We start from the raw sequence: 15,936 nt of genomic DNA on the forward strand, positions 1-15,936 counted from the left end.
TCCACATAATATCAGACATCCTGGTCTTGAAATAAGGCAAGAAAAATAAACAAAAAACACATAAAGAATGGAAAGGAAGAACTAAATGTCTATTTTTATAGAAGACACTTTTGACATAAAAATGTGTTTAAAATCTCCAAATAAGCTCATAGAGCTAATATGTGAATTTAACAAAGTCACAGGTTACAAGATTACTATGCAAAAATCAATATGTTTATACACTTGTAGCAAATAATTGGAAAATGAAATAAACATTTTTTTATAATGGCATTAAAAGCATAAAATAATTAGAAGTAAATTTAGCAGAAAACCTATAATACCGCTACACTGAAAACTACAAAACATTGCTGGGAGAAATTAAAGAAGACCTAAATAAATGGAGTGATATACTATTTTCTTGGATTAGAACATTCAAAATTTTTAAAATGTCACTTCTTCCCAAATTGACCTATAGATTCAGTGCAATCGCAGTCATAATAACAGCTTGCTTTTTGGGGGGTAGAAATCAATAAGTTGATTCTAAATTTTATATGGAAATGAAAAGTACCTTGAATAAGCAAAACAATCTTAAAAAAGAGCAACGGGGGCTGGCCCGGTGGCACAGCAGTTAAGTGCACACATTCCGCTTCAGAGGCCCGGGGCTCGCTGGTTCGGTCCCGGGTGCGGACATGGCACTGCTTCACAGGCCATGCTGTGGTAGGCGTCCCACGTGTACGGTGTAGGAGGATGGGCACGGATGTTGGCTCAGGGCCAGTCTTCCTCAGCAAAAAGAGGAGGATTCGCAGCAGATGTTAGCTCAGGGGTAATCTTCCTCAAAAAAAAAAAAAAAGAACAACTAAGTTGAAGGACAAACAAGAGCTGATTTCAAGACTTACTATAAAGCTACCATAATCAAGATGTGTGGCATAAGGATAGAAAAATTAATCACTGGAGATTAGTGATTGGAATGGAGGATGGAGAGCCCAGAAATAGATACCTACTTATATGATGGTTTGACTTTTTGACAAAGGCAGCAAGGCAAGCTGTTATAGGGGAAAGAAATGATGCTGGAATAACTGGACACTGATATGGAAAAAACGAACTTTGACCCCTGCCTCACATGGTATACAAAAATTAATTTGAGATGGATCCTAGACCTAAGCAGAAAAGCTAAACCTATAAACTTTTAGAGGAAAGCATTGAAGTGTATCTTCATGACTTGGGGGTCTTAGACAAGTCACAGAAAGCAATAACATAAAAAAAAAGAGAGAGAAGTCGGACTTCAACAAAATTGAAAATTTCTGCCTCTGAAAGTACCTCAGGAAGATGAATAGGCAAGCCACAGTCAGGGAGCAAATATTTGTAAATTATATGTTTGACAAAAGAATGGTATCCAGAATATATAAAGAAATAGTAGAAAGACAATCAACCCAATAAAAATTGTGTCCAATTTTTGAACAGGCACTTCTTTTGACTAGTAGGCATGTGCAAAAATGCCCAACTTCAATAGTCATCAGGTAAATGTAAATTGAAAGCACAGTGAAACATCATACTACACACTCACCACAATGACTAAAATTAAAAAGACTTGCAAAACCAAATACTGATGAGGATGTGGAGCAACTAGAACTCCCATTGACTGTTGACAGGAATGTAAAATGTGACACACGCTTTGGAAAAAAGGTCTGGCATTTTCTTATAACATTAAACGTCTACCCTATGACTCGACAATTAAACTCCTAGCTATTTGCCTATAGAAATGGGAAAGTTAGTTCACAGAAAGACTTCTTCAAGAATGGTTGCAGCAGCTTTACTTATAGTAGCCAATAACTGGAACCAACTTGGGTATTCATCAGCTGGAGGATGGATAGACTGTGGCATATTCGTAAAATTGAGTACTACTCAGCAATAAAAAGGAATGAGCATATAACAACATGGATGAATTTCAGAAACAGGCTGAGTTAAAGAAGCCTTATACAAAAGAACATATACTCTATGATTCCATTTTTATGAGGTTTTAGAAAAGGTTTTGTGGTTTGCTTTCAAGATTATAGTATATATCTTTAACTTATTACAGTCTACCTTCAAGTGATATTATACCACTTCTAGTATAGTGTAAGAACCTTAGAACAGTATACATCCATTTCTCTCCTCCAAGCTTTTGTGCTGTTTTCATACATTTTACTTCTATGCATGTTATAAATCCCAAAATATATTGTTATTGTTTTTGCTTTAAATATGATTTAGATAATAGTAAAGAAATGGCTTATGTTACCCACAGTTACCATTTCTGGTGCTCTTTATTCTTCTGTGTATTCTAGGGTTCCACCCAATATTGTTTTTCTGCCTGAGGACTTCTTTTTAAGATTTCTTGGAATTCTGGTGTTCTGGTGATGAATTCTTTCAGCTTTTGTCACAAAAAGTCTGTATTTTAGAAGATGTTTTTGCTCAGGATAGAATTCTTTGTTGACAGTTTTATTATTATTTTTCTTTGTCCTTTAAAGATGTTCCTCCACTATGTTCTGGCTTGCATTGTTTCCGATGAGAAATTTTTATCATTCTTATTTTTATTCCTCTATATGTAATGTATCTTTTTTCTCTAGCTGCTTTTAGGTTTTTTTTTTTTTCTTTAATCACCAGTTTTAAGCAATTTGATTGTAATTGGCCTTGGTGTCGTTTTCTTCATGTTTCTTGTGCTTGGGCTTTATTGAGTAACTTAGATCTATGGGTTTATAGTTTTCATCAAGTTTGGAAATATTTCAACCATTATTCCTTCCAATATTTTTTTCTATGCCCTCCTCTCATCCACTTTGGGTACTGCCGTTACACATGTATTAGGTTGCTTAAAATTGCCCCACAGTTCACTATTCTCTGTTCTGTATTTTCCGTGTCTCCACTTGATATGATCAATATTTCTTCACGCTGCTTGAACACATGGAATACAGCCATAACTGTTTTAATGTTCTTGTTTTCTAAATTTATTATCTGTGTCAGTCCTGGGTCTATTTCTATTGACTGATCTTTTCTTCTCATTATGGGTCGTATTTTCCTGTTTCTTTGCATGTCTAGTAATTTTTTATTGGATGGCAAACAATGTAAATTTTACCTTGTTGGGTGCTGGGTATTTTTTCTTTCCCATAAATATTCTTGAGCTTTATTCTCTTTCTTAGAAATAGTTTGATTCTTTTGGGTATTGCTTTTAAGCTTTGTATGGCAGGACAGAGCAGCATTTAGTCTAGGACTAATTTTTCTCGCTAGTGAGATGAGTTTCTTCTCAGTACCCTACCCAGTATGCCATGAATTATGAGGGTTTCTGATCTCACTGGTGAAGACAGGCACTGTTGCCTGCTATGTATGGGCTTTCTTTAATACTTTCAGATGATTCTTTGGCTGGCTTTGGGTAGTTTCCTCACACACTTGGACTCAACAGTATTCAGCTGAGAACTCAATTGGGCCCCTCAGCAGATCTCTAGAACTTTTTCACTTGGCAGCTTTCTCTTCTCTGGTACTCTGTCCTGTGAACTCTAGCTGCATTTTCTTCCCTGGACTCTCATCCATCTCAATTCAGGGAGACTGCCAGTCTCTGCCTGGGTTCTGCTTCCCTGTGCAGAGTTCTATAAACTTTCACCAGGCACTAAGCTGGGGCAGTTGTAGAACTCACTGCATTTGTTGTTTCCTATTCTCAGGGATAACTGTTTTTTGTTCCTGGTGTCCAATATTTACACAAAGCTATAATGCCGGGTCTGGGAATTCAGGAGAGCCACTCTAAAAGTTTGTCTACTATAGTGGATTCAAGGAAGGTTGATAGAGAACGTGGCATTTGAGTAATTGACTGTATAGTATTAGAAAAGAAGGAAGAGAGAGTCATGAGCTCATGCTGACTCTTCTGCCTACAATACCGTTTCTTCCTCTCTGCTTGGTGGCATCCTGCTCATTTTCCCGAAGTAGTCCAGTCCCATTGTTACCTCTCTAAAGCGGCCTTTGAACCTTGATAAAATCAATAACTTCTTGCTCTGTCTTTTCTGTTTATGTTTTGTGTCCCTTTTTACCTTGAATCACGGTTGTGGTCTGATTGTGTCTGTCAGCTGTGATGAGCCCAAGTGGTCACAGCATGCTTCTGAAAAAGTCTGCAAGTTTTAGCATCATTAAAGGTCTTGACTCCTGGGTATATTAATTATTGGCTAGGAATGCAGCAAATTATTTAAACAACTCTGAATATCAGTTTCTTTATTTGTAAAGTTGAGTAGAAATGTCTACTTTGTAGTGTTAATTTGTGTACCATACCTTGCCTAGCAAATTGCCTGGCTCCTGGTAGCTGTTCTATAAATCCTAGTTCCTCCTTTTTTTACCTTATATCTTCAGCACTCATTTCAGCACAGACGTATAGTAGGAATTCATAAATGTATGTTGAACTCTAATTAGTTTTTTAAAAAGAAGCTAAGTAAGCTCTCGCTGCTTAAATGGTCTAAAGCTGCCATTTTCTTTTACTCTATACTAAAATAAGAATCTCCCGGAATGGTAAATCAGATTGGTTCCATAAGGTGTGTAATTATTTTGTGTTAATTTATAGGAAAACTTTTAATATCCTGTCTTAAAAGTTTTTCTTACTCTAAACCGATATGTACTTACATGAATAAGCATTATTCACCCTGTTGGTTTTGACACTTGAATTTTTAAGGAAAAGATCTGCATATCCATGTGCATCTCCAAAGTATTTAGATCCTTATAATTACTTAAAAAGTCCTCTTTGCATGTATTTCATCTGTAAGTATTATTATAGTTATTCACTGAGGAGAATGTAGAAGTCCTTATACCGTTCTCAAGAAATGAATGTCCCATAATTCCAGTACTCTATCTTATATGTGCAAGTGCTCATTTAGCTCTGTTTAGAGATCATAAAAAAATCATAGGCAAAAACTTATGCTGAATTTTAAAAAGTATTTAGTAAATAATGACAAATATTGATATAAATGTATTATGAAAGCTTTATATATAAGAAAAATGATACTAAACAACTAATATTAAAAATTTGATAGCTACATAATGTTTCAGGAGATGGATCTATTGCATTGATAATTAGCATAATATTTGAATTGCAAAAAACTCTTCAATTTAATGAATACAGTCCGTTTTCACTTAAGTGTCCTGTAAAAACCTAAAGGTTTTCAAGCCAAATGAATTCTGTTTAGAATTTTGTATAGAAAATAATTCTCAGAGCATAAAGTTTGAATTATACATCCCTGTAAAGGTGGATTTTCTTTTTAAAGTTAACCCTTTAGAAAATTAAATCTTGAAGACTTAATGACATTTTTATTCTGCTTTAACTTCGCTGATGAGTGGAAATCTTTTAATCAAGAATGTTACAAGTGGGCCTTTACATCTCTCATTGCCGACTAACTAAAAGGTGCATGCATGATAAGTTACATCCCAGAGCCTTATGTGTCCATAAAAAAAAGTTATTATTCCATGAGTAATACCAAAATGTTACCTTATAGATAAACCTTGATTAGCGCAATATGTTAAATTCTATAACATTGTGTTCTTTGATACGCACTAATGTTGTCTACTTTTTTTCCCAGTAAATTTTAAAAGAACTTATTGAGGCATAATTGACATAAAATAAGTGGCACATGTTTAAAGGGTACAATTTAAAAAATATTGACGTAAGTATACATCTGTGAAATCACCACTACAGTCAATATAATGAACATTCCCATCACACCCGAAACTTTCCTCATCCCATTTTCATCTCTCCCCGCCATGTCTGTCCCACCTACACCCTGGCCCTTCCCCAGGCAACTGCTGATTTACTTTCTCTTACTATAGATTAGTTTGTTTTTTCAGGAGTTTTATATAAATGGAGTCTCACAGTATGTACTCCCCTCCCCTTTTTTGGTCTGGCTTCTTTTACTTTGCATAGTTATTTTGAGATTCATCTAGTTTGTTCTGTGTATGAATAATTTATCCTTTTTATTGCTGAGTAGTATTTCTTTTTACGTATATGCCACAGATTGTTTATCCATTCACCTAATAATGGAAATTTGGATTGCTTCCAATTTTTGGCTATTACAAATAAAGTTGCAGTTTTTTGTGTGTTTTTTTTGAGGAAGATTAGCCCTGAGCTAACATCTGCTGCCAATACTCCTCTTTTTGCTGAGGAAGACTGGCCCTGAGCTAACATCCATGCCCATCTTCCTCTACTTTATACGTGGGACGCCTACCACAGCATGGCTTGCCAAGCGGTGCCGTGTCCGCACCCGGGATCCGAACCAGCCAACCCTGGGCTGCCGAAGCGGGAATGTGCGCACTTAACCACTGTGCCACTGGGCGGGCCCCTGCAGTTTTTAGCTATTAGGAATAAAGCTGTTATAAACATTGACTGCATTTTAAAAATTATTTTATTTTCGATTTTTACCACTTGCTGGCAATCATAGCTGTCAACTCTTATCATACAGCAATATTTTTATGCACCTTCTCCAGCAACTTGGTATTAGGGAAGACTATGAAAATACCTAACTTTAAACCTGTTTCTTGCATTTTACCCATTTTACTCATTCAAGGTATTGATTACAGGAAAGAAAAGATCTCATTTTGAATTTTGAAATCCTGACAGCATGGCCAGCATTATCTTACCTTTTATACTAACCCTAAATAAAAATTTTAAATGTAACTGGATTAAAGCCTCTAGTCCTTAATTAACCAAAGAGCTTATGCAAATAGTTTCTTCACTGTAATGATGTTATGATGAATATTTTTATAAGGAGAATAAATGTTTCCTAATGACCATGTTTTATTTCCATAAGTAAATGTGGCAATTGAAGTCTATTTTAGTTATCAAGTTTTCTCTAAACAAGGAAATATAGAAAGGATCCTATAATGCAATACGTAAAAAAAATTGAGACATAATCTAATTTGTGTTTTTTGTTGTTGAGAAAACTTTTTACTGTTCTCATTTTTATACTTTTTTATTTTTAAAATCTTATTACTTTATAGATTTGACTTTTAGGAATGTTTCATATGCAATAAAATTTCGCCCTCTTGAAAAATATTCCAAGTCTCCATTTTTAAAGAAAAATATGCAAAGCTTACAATATGTTGCCCCTTTCCACTTGTTTGCTCTTAACAATGTGTGTATATGTGTCTGAACTTACAGATACTGTGACACATACATATATATAAAATATTCTGTGACACATACATATATATAAAATATTCTAAGGCAATGGATGCTACCTGTTTATGATATACAATTGCATTAAATTCACAGTCTGTTAAGAATGGAGTTTTAATTTTTGGTAATTTCTTTTAAAGTAAAGTGGTCTTAATGTCATTTATGTTAATGACAAATATATAACTTTGATACAAATACATGCACAGTTTTATCTATTGATGTGTTTTCTTAAAAGGCTAATCTTATTACACACTTTTAATTCTGTATAGAGAACTTTTATTATAGATTGAGAAAAGGAAAATATAATTCCTTTCCTAGTAGAATCCTATATATTGAATTATTAAATCTGTTTAAATACATTATTTTCTTGTAGTATTGATTTAGGATCATTTATAATACCATTTGTGAATTGTGAAAAGCAGTTCTTTCGTTGCTTTTTATTATAGTTTAAAGCTAATTTGATTGAATGCCTTTTGATCTTCTTTCTGTGATTGTTAATATTTCTCTTATTAAGAATATTATGAATTTTGTGTAATACCAGAATAGAAATCAATTTTGGTTAATTTTCTTCTCTTTTGCTCCTTTATCTTTTTATCAGTAAAAAACTTTATTTGCCAGGCTAAAATATAAGCTAACATTATGATTTAGGCTCAGTAAAAAGCTAATACAAAGTATTTCTTTCAGATCTTTATAAAAATGGACTCCAAAGAGCTAACTTTGTACCTTTCATAGCTGTCCTGAAGGTAAGGAAAATCACTTGCTTGTGTTCACTGACTAATATTGTATTGATTGATAATCAAGGGCTTTTATAGGATTGCCATGGTCTTTCATTCAAGCAGAATTAATTAATTAATCAATTAATTAATTAATTAAGTTTTGATGAGGAAGATTTGCTCTGAGCTAACATCCATGCCAGTCTTTCCTCCATTTTGTATACGGGTCACCGCTACAGCATGGCATGATGAGTGGTATAGGTCCGTGCCTGGGATCTGAACTGGTGAACCCAGGCTGCCAAAGTGGAGCATGCCGAACTTAACCACTATGTCACCAGGCTGGCCCCAAGCAAAATTCATTTTGATATTAGATAGTAATAGTCAAAGAGTAAAGGAGGAAAGGATCTTTTTATATAGTATTCATCAATGTGTACACAGGAAAAATTACAAAATATAGTCTAAATTATTGTCTAACTGAAACATTTGATAGTTTGCATTTTATAAATTTTAATTTGAGGTTTCCTCATAAATATTACAGTAGATTGTTTAAACTTATACATTGATTTCTGAAGAAAAGGTTTAATGTTCCCTGTTTCCTTCAGGCTAATGGCCATTAACGTGTTTTCCCAGCTATTAAAGTTGCCATTCTAGAATAGCATTATTATAAAAATGTTCTAATATATTTAAATGTGATTGCCATCAAGTTATCATGAAATTATGTCAACTTGAGGCACATAAATAGTTTAAATATTTGTGTATCATCACCACATAGAGTTTAAAATAGTCTTCATTACAATATGATTAAGAATAAAGTAGTCTCCCTTTTCACTGTTAATTTTAAGTAATTTTTTACACAATTACTCAATACTTCTATATTCTACCAATATTTATTGAGACCCTACTATGTGCAAAGTTCTACTTTAGGTGTAATGGATAATATAATCATGAAATAGGCTAGTTTCTTGCTTATAAGTCATTTATAATCTAGTTGGGCATATAGTGTGTACACAGATATCTATAACACAAAGCAAAATGTAATAAGTATGAAAAAGAAGCATATGTACCAAAATATAATTTCCATACTTTACCCAGTCTATAACAACATGACTAAAGAAAGGATAAAGTGTTTTTAAAACAAAAACCTAAAACCTCAAAAATTCCTACAAAGAAGGAGTAAAAACATTTTATCTTCAAACATTCTAAAGATACAGTCAGGCGACCTTCTGAAGTATACTTTAGTTGGAATTGTTGTTGATGCCAAGCTTAATCCCTGTGCTATACTTAGGAAAATTCAAACATCTGTTTCCTTGACCACTTTTAGCTTCCCAGAGGGTTTTAATTTCTCTCAGATATTTTTAGATATAAGGAAAAGTACTTTTTGAAGATTTATGCTGTTGGTAATTTTTTTCCCCTTTATAATCATGTTTTGCATTAGGGGAGAAGGTAGGTTTGATGTGTTTTCTCCACGCCAGGAATCCGAAGTAATATGGTGTACATAGATACCAAAATGTACATAGGGAAGCTAAGAAAAAGAGGTGCCAAAAATAGCATCTTAAAATACATAAAATACACAAGTAGCATAAAATACACAAAATATAAAGAGAGAAAGCTCATAGAATGAAACAAGTTAAAAGGTTCTCAGGGAACTTTGTAGCTGTCCTTTTTTTTTTTTTTTTTACCCCAAACCTTATTTTTTGGCTAGCAATTTGTCATACTTCAATATATAATAGCATTATTAATAGTTTCCTAAATTGGCCAGATTGGATTTAATTTCCTTTCCTTTTCCCACCCTTAATTTTTTTTTTTTTTTTTTGAGATTTTATTATTTCCTTTTTCTCCCCAAAGCCCCCCGGTACATAGTTGTATATTCTTCGTTGTGGATTCTTCTAGTTGTGGTATGTGGGACGCTGCCTCAGCGTGGTTTGATGAGCAGTGCCATGTCCGCGCCCAGGATTCGAACCAACGAAACACTGGGCCGCCTGCAGCGGAGCGCACGAACTTAACCACTCGGCCACGGGGCCAGCCCCACCCTTAATTTTTTTTTTAAAGAGGAAGGAAAATCAAAGAGATGAATAATCCAAATCTGAAATCGAACAAGAACTGAGATAAATAGTACTCAATTTGAAATTGAACATGAACTGAAATTCCTAGGAAACTAAATACCAGATTGGATGAGAAAAGATCTAAAATGTCTCATTTATTCAAAAGACTTTTCACATGTTACAAAACATCAGCAAGATGAAAAGTAGACTGGAGCTTGTTTCCCTGGAGCTGTTTGGTGGGTATATGAAGTTTCCCTTGTAAGGAGAGCTTGTTTCACGTCAATTTAAGTGGCATTTTGCTTATTCACATGTGCTAGTGTTTCTCTTTCGTTTTGGCCCAGCTGAGAGAAAAGTAGAAGTCAATCTTAAAACAAATACAGAATCTTAGTTTAATAAAAAGAGATTATAAACAGCATAGAAATTTATTTGGGGAAAAAGTAGAGTGTAAAATCAATTTTTCCTTTATGTTCTCCTCTATAAACCAAGTGGTAACAAGTTTGTACTTCACCACAAGAACTTGTGATTTGTCGCTTAAAATATTGCAAAGTAGCAAAAACTTAAGCTCGTAGTAAACATGATATTTTGATAAGATAGTAGGAATAATGAGAATGAGGAAGACTAATAAGTTATTAAGAAACAAGTTGTGGTATATGCATACAATGAAATATTGTTCTGCCATAAAAAGGAATGAAGTTCTGACATTTGCTACATTATGGATGCACCTTGAAAATGTACTGAGAGAAGCCAGACACAAAAGGACAAATATTATATGATTCCACTTGTTTGAGGTACCTAGAAAAGGCAAATTCAGAGAGACAGAAAGTAAAAATAGACGTTACGAAGGGCTGGGAGGAGAGGCGACAGGGTAGTTCTTGTTTTGTGGGTATGGAGTCTCTGTTTGGGACGAGGAAAAAGTTCTGGAAATAGATAGTGGTGATGGTTGCATAACATTGTGAATGTACTCAATGCCATTAAATTGTACACTTAAAAATGATAAATTTTTATGTTACGTATATTTTACCACAATTTATTAAGAAAAAGCCATAGAACTGGAAAGGATATAGAAAACGCTCAGGTGCGTTCCCTCTAGGAAGCCTTCCTGGAGTAGCTCCTTAAAACAAAGCAAAGCAAAGCAAAAACCAAGCCCTTACATAGAATTTCCACTGCTGTTAAGTAGGGAGGTTCCTGTTTTGCTCTCACTTGAACTTTCTTTGAGTTTATTTTGCTGTTCTTTTTCTGATTTACTAAGATTAATTTTTTAATGTCATTTCAACCTTCTTTCCTAAATGTATTTCAGGCTATTTATTTCCCTCTAGCTGCATCCATGCAGTTTCGATATTTAGTATTTTCACCATCAAGTTCAAAGTATTTTCTAATTTCCATTGTGATTTCTTCTTTAAGCCATGAATTATCTAGAAGTATGTTTCTTATCCAAGCATATGAGAATTTTCCAGTTATCCTCTTGTTATTGTTTTCTTAAGAAATGCTTAATTGCACTGTGGTCAGAGAATATGCTCTGTGCAACTTTAGTCCTATCAAATTTGTTGAAACTTGCTTTATGGCCCAACATGTAGAAAATTTTTGTAAATATTCTCTGTATTTTTGGAAATAAGTACTCTCCAGTTGTTGTATGTGATAATATATATAGCTGAATACACCATATATGCTGTTCAAATCTTTATTCTTATGTATTTCTCCATCAGTTACTGAGAAGCTTATGAAAAATGTCTCCTCCTTATGATTTGAATTTGTCTGTTTCTCTTATAATTCTGTCATTGGCCTTACATATTTGGAGGCCATGTTATAAGTTGCATGCAGATTTAAAATTATTAAATATTGCTTTTGAATGGAACTTTTTAAATGATTTTATTATTAAGTAGTAACATAAGCTCCTTTGTCTCAAGTGTAGTTATAATTGCCTGTTGAAGCATTTTTATCATGTCTGCTGTAAATTGCGTATTCCTGGGTTAATTTTATCAGATAATTCTAACATCTCTATCATCTTGATGTTGGCATCTATTGATTGTCCTTTTACATTCAGTTTGAGACCTTGGGTTTTGGTATAAGTGAATTTCACTTGAAACTTGGACATTTTGATAATTTGTCCTGAGACTTTGGATTTTATTTTTTTAATCAGTTTTTTATTGTGGTAAAATACCCATAACATAAAATTTACCATTTTAACCATTTTTAAATATAGAATCCAGTGGCATTAAGTGCATTCACTTGTTGTGCAACCATCACCACCATCCATCACCAGAACTTTTTCCTCTTCTCAGACTGAAACTCTGTACTCATTAAATAACAACTCCCCATTCTCCCCCTCCCCCAACTCTCTGTAGCCACCATTCTACTTTTCATCTCTATGAATTTTCCATTTCTGGGTACCTTACATAGGTGGAATCATATAATATTTTTCCTTTGTATCTGGCTTTTTTCGTCTAGTGTAATGTCTTCAAGGTTCATTCACGCGTGTGTCAGAATTCCATTCCTTTTTAGGGCTGAATAATATTCCATTATATGTATATACCACATTTTGTTTATCCATTCATCTGTTAATGGACATTTGGGTTGTTTCCAGCTTTTGGCTATTGAGAATAATGCTGCTCTGAACATTTGTGTACAAATATCTGTTTGAGTCCCTGCTCTTAATTCTTCTGTGTATATACCCAGAAGTGGAATTGCTGGATCACATAGTAGTTCTATATTTAATTTTTTGAGGAATTGCCATACCGTTTTCTACAGCATTTGCACCATTTTACATTCCCACCAGCAATGCACAAGGGTTCCAGTTTCTCCACATCCTTGCCAACACTTGTTATTATTATTATTTTGATAATAGCCATCCTAATGGGTGTGAAGTGGTATCTTATTGTAGTTTTGATTCACATTTCTTAAATGATTAGTGATGTTTGGCATCTTACTTGTGTGTCTTCTTTAAACTTTTAGTTTTAGGTGGCTTTTTTTGACACTATTCTGGCAGAAGAAGGAGAGGCATGGTATCATTACTGCCAGCTATGGGTAGAAGTCCATGTTCCCTAATCAGCCTCCACTGAGCGATGCTCCTTGTTACTGCAGGTGGAGAGGTTCCACTGACATCATGGGAGGGAGGGAGGGTGGTGCTCAGTATTGACTGGTAGGGATGAAACTTCTGGCTCCCTACTTGGCCTTCTCTGACTCATCCTGGCAGGAGTGTTGGGATGCCTCATTACAGCCTTGTGAAAGTGTAATTCTGGGCTCCCTCAGCCTTTGCTGGAATGGGTAAAGGTGACTTCAGTTTTTTTCTGTGGTGGTTGTTTCAGTAGGACAGTTATTGTCAAAAAGTTTTCTTTCTTGTTATGCTGCCATTTTCCGGCCTCTTTGGCTAAAGAGAGCAAGCTTTTGTTGGGGCCTCGGTTGTCTGTGTCCATTGGCATTTCTGGGTTGCCAGCTTCTTCAGCTCCAAGTCTGGAATGTATGAGTCAAAAAAAACCCCCAGAGAACTCACCATTCTGTTGTCCCTCAGGTCTGGAGGTCCCTAGTTTTTTTCCTTCTTTCCACTTTTCAGTGTCTTCTTATGTTTGTTTTATGTATAATTTTTCAGGATTTTAAATAGTATATAGCAGGAGGAATAGGGAAAAGTACACCTACTTCATCCTCCTAGAAGCAGAAGTCAGTTTATTAAAAGTCCTTGTCTGTTAATTCTATCATCTCTGTCATTTCTGCTTTTGTTTCCAGAGTTTGATTTTTTTTTCCTGGTTGGGAGTCCTATTTTCCTGCTTCTTTGCAAGTTTAGTAATTTGTAATTCGATGCTGGACATTGTGATGATTATGTTGAGTCTCTGTTAGTTCCTTTAAGGCTGTTGAACTTTATTTTGGCAAGTGGTTAAGTTTCTTGCACATCAGCTTGATCCTTTTGGGGCTTGTTTTTAAGCTTTGTTAGAGTGTCTAGAGTGGCCTTTACTCTAGGACTATTTTAGTTTTTCTTTAGGTGTGACCCTTCTAGGCTCTCTACTGAATCCCCCTAGTGTTCATTGAAGTCTCTCTACTCTGGCTGTTCAGAATGCTTATATCTCCCAGCTTTGTGTGGATTGTTCTTTGCTGAGTCTTGTGGAGTTTCACTTTATGCATATGCAATTTAGTATTCAGCCAAAAATTACAGACATTCCCTATGAGGATATCTGGAGCTCCTTCTCTACATAGCTTTCTTCTTTAGTGAACTCTACTGTGCAAATCCCAACAGCCTCAGCTTCCCGAAACTGATCACTGTCTCCTCAATTCATTTAGACTGCTGTGCTGCAGTCTATAAATTGCCTCTAGGCAGAAAGCCAGGGAAAATGGAATGCTTGTTTGCCTGATTTACTTCCCACATCTCAGGGATTGCTATTCTTTGCTACATATTGTGTTATGTCTGATATCAGAAGTTTTACATGTTTTGTCCAGTGTCTTAATGCTTTGTGACAGGAGGGCAAAACTGAATTCTAAATACTCTACCTTTGCCAAAAGTATCTGTCTCTTTCTTAGTTTTTAATTGTAAAGAAGAAAAAGGCAGAAGTTTTTGTACTTCAGGAACTCAGTTCCATATTTTTTCCATAGATAAAAAAATATAAACAGGATAACTATTAAAAAAACAGTCATGGGCACATCTTTCTCTCCCATGTTTAGAGGAATCATTAAGTAAATGATGGTACAGTCACATGAGGGGATATAGTATACTTACGTGGAATGATTTTTTTTTATTGAGTTCATAATAGTTTACATCATTGTGAAATTTCACTTGTATATTATTTCTCGTCCATCACCACTCAAGTGCTCCCTTTTACTCCCTGTGCCTAGCCCCCAGGCCCCTTCCCCTGGTAACCACTGAAGTATTTTCTTAGTCCACGTGTTTGTTTATATTCTACATATGAGTGAAATCACATGGTGATTGTCTTTCTCAGTCTGGCTTATTTTGCTTAGCATAATGCTCTCCAGGTCCATTGAAATGATATTTTTAAGAAGCTTTTGATAATGTAGAATAATGATCACAGATAATGTGACTGAGAAAAATATGATGCAAGAGTATATCTATTGCTCTTTTATAGAAGTAATATACATGCATGGAAAAATACTCGGAATGAATATCCCAAAAGGTAAATAGAACTTATTTCTGGATAATAAGATTGTAGATGATTTAAATTTTCTCTTTAAGACTTTTCCAAGATTCCTGGAACAATCTTGTATTATTTTTATAATAAGAACCAATTTTTAGCAGGTAAATTTTTGCTTACCCTTTTTAGGAAATCAGCAGACCTGAGTAGGACTACCCATATTCAGCAACAAGCAAAATGGATTGAACGTAGGTTCTATGTATGGAGGCTATCGTTAAAAGAAATAGAATGGCAGGCATAGGAAGGAAGCAGGAGGAGCAGACAGGACACAAAGACAAGGGGTAACAAGTAAAAGCACATGAAGAATATACTTTGGAAGAAGAACTACCTCAGGAAATAGGAGACTTTTTCAGATAGAACTTTTCTATATTTTAAAAGAAATTAAAGAAGTTATGGTACTGATAAAATAAGAGATCAGAGATGAAATAACTATAAGATTAGATGAAAAGTGAGCTAGCAGAGCTAAGAAAACAGACCAAGGGTGGACCCATTAAAAAAGTGAAAAGCATCTTAGAAAAAGCAAGTTAAAGAACCAGCACTTCTGAAAATAAAATCAGTGATAAAGAGACCAGACTTATGAAAAAAATCACACAAAACGAAGCTAGAATAGTCAGAGAGAAAAACTGTTACAGAGAAGACGCTGGATGTAGAAAGCAGACAACAGAGATCAAACATTCACATAATTCCTATTTCTAAAATAGAACATAAGATAAAATAGAAGAATAATACATTTTTCTGGTGCATAACTGAACTTCAAGGATAAAGAAAGAATCCTTTAATTCCATAGAAGAAAAAGCAAGCTGAACTGCGACTTGTTTGCCATGAGTAGATACTATAATAGAATAGAGTAGTTTGTAGTATATTAAAAAAAATGGTGTATCCTCTTGTCGGCTGGGCTGTCA

General features: G+C 34.6%; 1 protein-coding gene across 2 annotated transcripts in view; it reads left to right on the top strand.

The window, feature by feature from the left end:
* AFG1L (AFG1 like ATPase) overlaps positions 1 to 15,936 on the top strand; it is a 196,164-nt gene that overhangs the window by 91,338 nt on the left and 88,890 nt on the right. For both annotated transcript variants that reach the window (XM_001503984.7, XM_070225336.1), the window contains exon 7: positions 7,835 to 7,893. In XM_001503984.7, the coding sequence (XP_001504034.2) occupies positions 7,835 to 7,893 (59 nt within the window). The remainder of the gene's footprint in view (positions 1 to 7,834; positions 7,894 to 15,936) is intronic.

Source organism: Equus caballus, chromosome 10 (assembly GCF_041296265.1).
Source record: "Equus caballus isolate H_3958 breed thoroughbred chromosome 10, TB-T2T, whole genome shotgun sequence".
Classification (NCBI taxonomy): Eukaryota; Metazoa; Chordata; class Mammalia; order Perissodactyla; family Equidae; genus Equus; species Equus caballus.